This window comes from Rhincodon typus, unplaced genomic scaffold (genome assembly GCF_021869965.1).
Source record: "Rhincodon typus isolate 14 unplaced genomic scaffold, sRhiTyp1.1 hic_rhity00004083, whole genome shotgun sequence".
Classification (NCBI taxonomy): domain Eukaryota; kingdom Metazoa; phylum Chordata; class Chondrichthyes; order Orectolobiformes; family Rhincodontidae; genus Rhincodon; species Rhincodon typus.
In genome coordinates, this window is record NW_025969721.1 from 4,390 (window position 1) to 14,017 (window position 9,628).

Genomic DNA, 9,628 nt, shown 5'->3' on the forward strand with positions numbered 1-9,628 from the left:
CTTTTCCCTAGGATCGGGGAGATCAAAACGAGGGAAGCATATTTTTAAGGTGAGACGAAAAAGATTTAATAAAGGACCTGAGGGACAAGTTTTCACACAGAGGGTGGTTTATATGTGGAATGAGCTGCCAGAGGAAGTGGTAGATGCAGGCTACAACATTTAAAAGACATTTGGACAGGTACATGAATAGTAAAGGTTTAGAGGGGTCTGGGCCAAATACAGGTAAGTGGGACTAGTTTAGTTTGGGAAACTTGGTTGGCATGGACAAATCAGACCAAAAGGGTCTGTTTCCATGCTGTATGACTCAATAACATCCTGCAGGTTACCATTGACCTGGAACTTTTCAATAAGAATACTGTGACTACAAATGCAGACTGAGAATTATATGGTAATTAGGTCGCCTTCTGATTGTCCAAAGCCTGCCCATCATCTAAAGGCCACAACAGAGGCATGCGATGTTAAGTGCTACCTGACAATACTCAAAAAACTTAGCACTGACAGGACAAAGCAGCACATTTGATTGTAACCCCAACCATCACCTGGAACAACTATTCCCTCTGCGACTTGTGCTCAAAGGCAGAAGTGTATACTTATTATTAGCGTACATTGTAGCAACTGAACAAGACTGTGACAACAACATCTTCCAAACAAACAGTCTCTATCATTTAGTAGAATTGGGAACTGACCACATTGGGAACATTACCTCGTATAAGTTCCTCTCTAAGTCACACACGATCCTAACTGGATACTATACACTGTTCCAATGTATAAAATCTGGAACTCTCCTCTTTAGGTGTATCTATACCACATGCACTGCAGTGATTCCTGATGGCAGCTCACCACCACCTTCTCAAGGGTAATTGGAGACCAGTAATAAAGCTGACCTTTGTAGCATCTCACAGAAGGTGAAATACCCTCAGAAGTGTGTCAGACTAACAGTAGGAACAGGAATATTGCTGTATTGTTATCGAAAAGACTGGGACTATTTCCATTACTCTGTCAAAGAATGGCACTTTTTTAATGGGTAGAATTCTTTCCTCCTCTATTGTACTTGCCTGTAACTCTAAACTTTATGTCAATATACAATTATTATTTTGTAAGTAAATATTATGCTTTAGAAACTGCTTATGTGATATTCAATTTTCATATTTATAAACTTATGGTTTTTTTGAACTTGCAGATCTAGTTGATGTTGTGAGGGACATTCTGACCAATATCCAGGAGAATAACATATCTGTCTGGGTTATGGGGAAAACTTGTACTCTCAATGGAGTGAATACTCTCGCAGATAAAGTGGAAGAAGCACCAGACAGTCCTGTGCCAGATACATGGAAATCGACAGTCAATCTGAAATCTACCTTTCTGTACATATTCACTTCAGGGACAACAGGTATTTAGGATTCTGGTTTGGATAATTTTTTGAAATTTGTTTTATTTGAAGACTGAAAAATGATGTGTTTTCTTCCTACATTACAGAACAATAGCTTGCGTTGATATAGTTGCTTTGGCTTTTAAAAAAGCCACCAAGGTATTTTTAAGAGAAGAAAACAATTTGTGAACACAGTTGAGGGAATAGACAGTAAGTCATGGATCGAGAAATGAGGAAAGGTGTCAAATGATTTGGTCAAAAGGCAAATTTTCTTAATCCTGGGTAATAAAGAAGAAAGTTGGAGAGGTGTACAGAGGGGTGTCGGGATTGTGATGGAACACTCTGCTACTGTCATTGTGGTGAAGGTTGATGGAGAGGTGTACTAAAGGTATCAATCAATAAGGCTGGAAGGAGTTTGCATCATCAGTGGGACAGGGCTGTGGAGGGATTTCAAAATGAAAACAAAGATGCTAAGTTTCGTTTGTCGGGGTCTGGGGATATTGTGTGTGAACAGTAGATTGCGTGAATGGGTATCACATGATCCTAAGAAAACATGACTTACTGCAGGTTGTGTGTATTCTTTGAGGGAGATTGCTACAAGAGAAGCATTTTGCATTTATATTGTGCCTTTATCATAGTCAATCTCTTCAACACAACACTTGACTACACCATGAAAATATTAATATTTATTATCGTTTCTATCTACTTTGTTTGCTCAAATATTCTTTCACAAAACACATTTCAGCTAAGAATAGCATGTAAAATACAATACAACATTCTAGGATTACAGTTTTTATTGTCAGTGTCATGTAGTTGACATTGTCTACATCAGGGCCAGAGAGATAACTCCCCCTTTAACCCTCCTGCTCACATGATTCAGGTGAACAGAATTGGTAAACTTAGTTCTAGTGTGATTAAACTGTTTTATGTAGGTTGAACAGAACAACTTGGTTTTATACTCTGCCACTTTTCATAAAGTTCATTAAAAGCTCAGCTCTCCAAGTGATGCTCATTACAGCAATGGCTTTGTCTGACACTTAAAAACAACTTGGTTCGTCATTATTATGCAACCAGCTCTGCTTCTTTGAATCTGGCTTTATTCAGTAAGACAGCAAAATCCAAAAGATTTGAAACTCAAATATATTCTAATAACAGTCCTATGTATACATGAGAATGAACATATTCTATTGGCACAGGACACCTCGTTTCAATTAAGCTTTAGAACTGCAAATCTCCCTAATCAGATGGTACCAACCCGTTCACCTCAATAATATGTTATGTCAATGTATACAACTTGTGTTTGTTAACAAAAGAATTACACTTTGCATTGAGTGATAAGTGAACTAACCATGCTTACAAATGCCCAACGTTAAGTATACAAAATAGGAGAGCAAAGTACAGATGTTGGAAATCTGAAACATAAGGAGAAAATGAAGGACATTCTCAACAGGTTGTGCAGCATTTGTTGAGAGACCAACAAATTTAAGTGTTATTTAATTGGAGGCAGTTCAGAGAAGGTTCATTCGGATGATCCCTGGTATGGAGGGATTGCCTTAGGAGCAAAGGCTAAACAGATTGCCCTTTGCAATTTAGATGAATGAGAGTTGATCTCTTTGAAGCATATAGGATTCTTAAGGGGCTTGACAGGGTAAATACTGAGAGGAAGTTTTCCTTCAGGGGAGCGTCTAGGACCAGAGGGCATAATCTCAGAATAAAGGGGTGCCAATGTAAGACTGAGATGAGGAGGAATTTCTTCTCTCAGTGGGTTGTGAGTTTTGGAAATCCTTGCCACAGAGAGCTGTGGAGGTAGACTCACCCCCCTTCCCCCACACTCTCCCTCACTCTCTCATTCTCTCTCACTCTCCCTCTTTCTCTCTCTCTGCTGCGCTCTCTCCCTCTCTCTCTCACTCCGCTCTCTCTCCCCGTCTCTCTCGCACCCACTCTTTCATTCTCTCACACACAACTGTTCTTCACATACTCTCTTTCAAACTCACCCTCTTTCACTGCTGTAACACTATTGTATTGTGAACATTGAAATGTTTATTGATGCCTAAGTGCTCCTGTACCTGAGGTAACAATACACACTGTGTTACATTTAATGCCCACTATTTCCTCCTGAGCATCTTAGCGGTTCCAGTCAGGGTTTTTCCTTATCCCATTCACTTGGCAGATCAGTACCATAAATACATTTGCTTCAAAGTAGGGATTATGTTTTTAATCTCTACATAGTGACAATAGGTGATCATGGAAAGCTTTCAAAGACATCATGATTGCTCCTGTGGTAGAAAATGAATTGACAGAATCACTTCATTTGATATCATTTGAGGAAGAGTTTGGCAGAGCTGCTTGTGTCAAGAGGGAGCAGGACAGATGAGGTGAGGTCAGGTTGGGAAGGGCCACACACCAATGAAGAAGGGGGTCTGGAAGGGCCCAGCACAGGCCCACACATGGCATTGAGAGGGAGGAGTTGGGAAAGGCCGTTTGGTGTGAAGGCAAAGAATTAAGCACTTTGCCTTACCTTGCAAGCTGTCAGCCTTGAGCAAGGTATGAGGTAAAGGAGGCTGTAGTAGAACAGTCCTCATGTCAGTGCCAACATGCGGTAATGATATATGAAGGATCAGAGGATTCTGGTCTGTAGTACGTGGCCAGTGACCAGTGATCACTGTTGTGCAGAATAACTGAGATGGTGTATGTGATTGACCGCCTTGGACATTGACCTTCCTGATTGACAGGTTACTTGGTCAAAGAGCCTGAGCACTGATGGTCAGCTGCATCTACAGTCCCTCTCCCGGACTGGAACCATTCCATTGCTGTTGTGCAGTTTAAACTATTCGACATTCTATAGACATGAATATGCTAACTATGAGTTGTTAAAAGTGAGGACTAAAGCACACATCAGTGCAAGGTCACTAGAATGTATTACAGCTAAATGCACACTAATGAATGAAATGTTTTGTTCTCATTAGGAATTTGAAGTCACAGATATTTTCTGGGGGAGATGGGAGTTGGAAATCCAACCATAAATGGAATGTGCCCTTTATAGACTTGTTAGGTGATTCCTGCAAGACACTGTTGAAGTCATAAGGAAAATAAAATTGCCAGATATAATGGTGAATTTATTTAACTGTTTAACAGTGGAATCCAATAACGCTGAAAACCATCAGTGGGCAGGCACCACATTGTAAACACCAGTTAAAACAAAGACCTGTTTAGCTGGTTTCTGTCTACTTTTTCAGAGTTTGTTTTGTGACAGCAGCAGATTTGTACGGTCATCTATTATCGCCATTGAGAGGAAGAATGAGGAAAGACAATGGGCTGGACTTATAACTTTCTGACCTACTGGTAGAGGAGTATCCAGAAAAGCGTATGGAAACCAGAGGTTTTAAAAGTGTGCCAATCAGCTGTTTTAAACCTAGTCACTGGATTAGCATCTGACTTCCCACTTTTCTGGTCAACTGGGAAGGACGGGACCCATATCAGTCTGCTTCGGCTCAATTCTTTAAAGGGACCCTGCTAGAGTGAAACTTGAAGCATTCTGTGGGCATTTTGAATCATGGAATGTTTACAGAAGGAGGCCATTCAACACAGTGCATCTTTGCCAGCCCTCTGTAAAAGCAATTCACCCATTCACTATCCAGCTATTCCCCATAGCCCTGCACATTTTTCCTTTCCAGGTAATGACCAAATAGCCTTTTGAATGGTCTTGTTAACCCTGCCTCCATTCCAGAGTCAGGGAAGGAATCTATATGACCCTGAATGAAGATCTTTCTGTCAATGGAGACCAGCTGAATGAGACTGCATGCTCACCGTGTGATTACATTTTCCCTCATCCTGCCATTGTTCCTTTGCCAATTACCTTCAATCTGCCTCCTCTGGTTCTCAATCCTTTCACCGACTGGAACAGTTTCTATCTGTTCTTACCTTAATGAACTGAGATGGTGTGGCTACACAGCCTCAGAGGTACAATGCAAGCCTTGTCATGTGATAAATACCGCAAGGGCCTGCAAAAATAGTTAAAGGCACTGTGCATTGAGAAGCTGACTGCACACAAAGGCATCGTTTTAAAGGAAACATTGGTTGTACACCTGATAAACACTGACAGTAGTCAACTTGGAGGGCAACTGGTAAAGTTCTACAAGTATCACTGAGATCCCTGCAGGGAGCCAGAGGTGAAGAAGGCAAGGACAGAGGTGGTTCGCCACTGGTAGTGGGCGCCTACCTGTTCCATTTGGCAGGAGATAGTGAATGCCACCTTACAGGAAACTCTCAGCTGTCTGTGTTAAATCATCTCTGTGATGTTTCCCCTCTGCCTGTAAACCCTGTTCCCTAGTGATATCACTTCCTAGACCTGCAGTTCTTCAGAGGGACAGGTTGGTGAGCAGGAAGTTGCTGCTTCTGCTGTTCAGTTTGTGTTAATGTTGCTGTTCACCTTGTTTCTTACCTGAGCTCAATGGTCAAGTGGTATAGAAGGTCCCATACTAATCCAAACCTTGAAAGTGGGAAAAGCAGATAAAGAGAAGAATCTCCAAGAAATGACCTCGAACATATTGAGGAATCCTCTCTAAAGCAGTGAAAGCACACTAACAGAATAGCTCCTGTCAGCAAAAGCTTCTCAGCTAAGCAAGGAAATAGTTGTCCGATCTCTGCATTTAGAAGGCTTCTAGCTTGTCAGTTACTCAGCCCCATCCAATCCCACTGCCATTTCACCTTGTTTTTCCTGGTGAGTTCCAGGAAACCAAGGTGCGCACTATTAAATTCAAAATTCACTGTTAAAGAAGTGGATAATTCGCACTTTACATCATTGGAGAGCAGACACAGCTGTATCACAGCGATTTTCATGCACAGAAGATCACAGTCAAGTTAAAAGCAGAAAGTGGTACATTCCTGCCAACTTCCTGATGTCCAAAGCGATAACAGCTGTTAGAACCTGCCACTCACTCACAAACATTCCCATCCCAACCTGACGGGATACTCACCATTTTGCTGGATGAGTACAGCTCCACCAGTACTCAGGTATGCTGACACCTATCAGGACAAAGTATTCTGCTTGGTTAGTATCCTACCCACTCATTCACTCTCCTCACAACTGTGCAACATTGCTTCACTGTTTTCCATCTCCGAGAGGCACTGTAGCAACTTTTCAACACCTTCCAAACTTAAGACTTCTATCACTTGCAACAATAAGGACAACCACGTTCATATGCTCCGCCATATCAGATCACATGATCTAAAAATATATGTCTTCACCACTTGAACCTTTGTAGTTCACAAAGGTGGCTCAAGAACAACCCGTTTTAAAGCATCAAGACCTACCAGTGAATGAACAAAATTTCTTTTAATAATACTTGAGTAACCAGTACCAAATCTGAACAGATACAAGGTGGAAACAGATGGAAATTAAAGTCATGTGTGTTAACATTTGGACATGTTTGTGTTAAAGAAGTGCAGTATGTCATGTGTGTAGGCCTTGTCACAATTTAGCAATTTGAAGAGAGTTTTTCCTTAATTAATGTAATATTACCATAATTGTTAATTCTTTACTATTTGTGCCATGTGAAATCAAATCTTGGACATTTTCAGGGTTACCAAAGGCTGCTGTAATCACCCAGCTCCAATCCTTGAGGGCTAGTGCTGGCTTGTCGGTCTTTGGAGTCACTGAGGATGACATCATCTATGTTCCACTTCCTTTATATCATAGTGCAGCTTCTCTTTTGGGTATCTGTGGCTGCATTGAGCTCGGTAAGTTTGCTTCCAGACTCTTATTTACTGCCTGAAAAACATGCTGCCTCTTAACAACAAGTTACTTACTATTATTCTTTTGACTAGGTCATTTCACATAGGTTTATTTGGTGCTGTCGATAACATAAACATTTGGATCTAAGAATTTGGAGTCTAGTCCTAACCATTTTTGCTTATAATTTTGATTGATGTGCCAATATGTGAATAAATTGCAAATAACACAATACTTTGTAGACGGTGCCTGTCTATTCTAATGATTTGGATGAATATTAAAAACCCATAACATTACTGTAAGTTGGATCAAAAGTAAATCAGTTGCATAAGGATAAGTCAGTTATTTTAAAGTCATTTTATTTGTGGGGTCCCTGCAAATAGTGAATGTTGTCAAGGGATCTTAGGTCCTAACTTTTAAAGGATAGTTGTACAGAGGAAGGAAGCTCGCTAATCATCAGCATTTCAATGTTTGGTCTGCAGTCTCATTGACACCTAACCCAACAATGGCATGTTCTCAGTGGGATGGGGTGGATAACGATATGAAATTGAAGTGTTGGTTGGTTATGTTTTCTCTCTGATGATTTTTGGTCACGTAACCAAAGTAGAACTTACAGTATTCCTCAGACTGAGGTCTGTTAATCAAACATAGATGGAGATTAAAAATTATATCCATATGCCAATACACCTTACTTAATCCGTCCTGAATAATCATTAAATAACGCTACCTTGGATAAGGTACTAGACGTGAACTCCCACCCGTTGAACAAGGATTTAGCATTTTCAGAAGAGGAAGGGGGAGTAAGTTAGGGAGGGAAAAGAAAGAATAAGCAAACTATGATCCAAAATAAAGCCATGAATTCAAAGTAAAACCTCCAAACCTGAAAAGATAAAGGACTGGTAAACATTTTGGATTGGACACCTCATTCTTTGCATTGAATAGCATTGAATCTCAAACAAACACAAATTGCTGGGAAAACTCAGCAGATCTGGAAACATCTGTGGAGAGAAAGCAAAGTTAACATTTTGGTCCAATGGCCCTTCATCAGAATGGAGTTGCTGAACTTTTCCAGCAATTTCTGATTTCCAGCATCTGCAATTCTTTGGTATTTTTAACAATAAATCTCAACCTGAACTGTTCATCGGCCTTTTAATGTATTTTCAGTTTGGTGTGGGTCAATGCTGTATTGATTGCTACGCTTAACTAATGAGATCAGATGATCCCAAATATTAGCTTGAAAATAACACAGTTAAATTCTATGGCTACATCACTGTTTCACCCCATCCACGTGTATAGTGTGTGTTCTGCTGCTGATCCAAAATCCTTGTCTTACAATTGTAATTGTCATGGAAGCTCAAGATTAGTGACAGAATATGAATGGGGAACAGTTTTATAGATACTGTTCAAATGTTTGAAAGGTGCATTTTTGTGTCCATCTAGGTGCAACATTGGTGCTGAAGAAGAAATTCTCAGCTAGCCAGTTCTGGAATGACTGTCGAGAGTACAATGTTACAGTATTTCAATATATAGGAGAGCTCTGCCACTACCTGTGCAATCAGCCAAAGGTAACATTATAGAAAAGAGCCATGGTTTTAGCAAGTTTTCCAAACACTGTTTCAGTTGTGTTGTTAGCTGGTGTGGGAGGAAATTGAAGCATCTTTACTGACTTTGTCTTTCCTTTGCCAAAAAAAATCAGAACTTCTCTTTGACTTCTCACAAAAAAATTAATTTAACTCTGATTTCTTTCCAATGTCTTTATTCCTAGCAGCTGATGTTTCATTTGGTGACTATTTGCCACTTATGTTGATATTAAGAATGTTTTATATTTATTTAAAATGTCTGTTGTAAGTAGGTTGAGCTTACAGATCTGAGTTTTGAATGCTATTCGGGTTTTTAAAACATCATTTGACTTTTCTATTCTGATAAACAGTGCAATATGGAAGAATAAGATGCCTTAGACTGAAAGGTTTGAAGAGTGGCATTGATTGATGAAGTGTTTGAGAGAAGTTTAGGGTGCAATTTTATGTTGAGGGAAAAAGTAGGAATATCTTACAATGGAAAGATTCAAAATAAATTCAATGTACAGATGAACAGGTGCAATATTGTGAAATATAAGATTAAATATGGGATAGTGTTGAGTAGAATTTTCTTTTATTCTTTCATAGAATATGAATGTCATTGGCCGGGCCACAATCTGTTGCCCAAATTAATTGCCATGGAGAAGGTGGTAGTGAGGTGTTGTCCTGAACTGCAGAAATCCATCTGGTGCACACAATGCTGTGAGGAAGGGAGTTCCAGGTTCTTAATGCATCAACAGTAAAGGAACAGCAATGTAGCTCCAAGTTAGGATGGTGTGTGACGTGGAGGGTATCTTCCCCAGGGGATGATGTTCCAATCTGTCTGCTTCCTTTGCCCTTCTTGATGGCAGAGATAGCAGCCTTGGTGGGTGCTCTCCAAGGAGCCTTGGTAAGTTGCAGCAGTGCATCTTCCAGATGGTACATCCTGCTGCCGCTGTGGATCAGTGATGG

At 40.2% G+C, this 9,628-nt stretch overlaps 1 protein-coding gene across 1 annotated transcript; it reads left to right on the forward strand.

The window, feature by feature from the left end:
- The first annotated feature begins 1,184 nt into the window (after nt 1-1,184).
- LOC125481887 (long-chain fatty acid transport protein 6-like) lies at nt 1,185-8,700 on the forward strand. The gene is made up of 3 exons (XM_048593818.1): nt 1,185-1,390; nt 6,950-7,108; nt 8,541-8,700. Exons 1-3 carry the CDS (start codon nt 1,246-1,248, stop codon nt 8,675-8,677), a joined length of 441 nt encoding a protein of 146 aa, XP_048449775.1. The 5' UTR covers nt 1,185-1,245; the 3' UTR covers nt 8,678-8,700.
- The last annotated feature ends 928 nt before the right edge of the window (nt 8,701-9,628 follow it).

Coding starts and splice junctions, on each gene's coding strand:
- LOC125481887 (XM_048593818.1), top strand. CDS start 1,246: ATGGGGAAAACTTGTACTCTCAATGGAGTGAATACTCTCGCAGATAAA. Junction 1,391..6,949: donor ATTCACTTCAGGGACAACAG/GTATTTAGGATT, acceptor GGACATTTTCAG/GGTTACCAAAGGCTGCTGTA. Junction 7,109..8,540: donor CTGTGGCTGCATTGAGCTCG/GTAAGTTTGCTT, acceptor GTGTCCATCTAG/GTGCAACATTGGTGCTGAAG.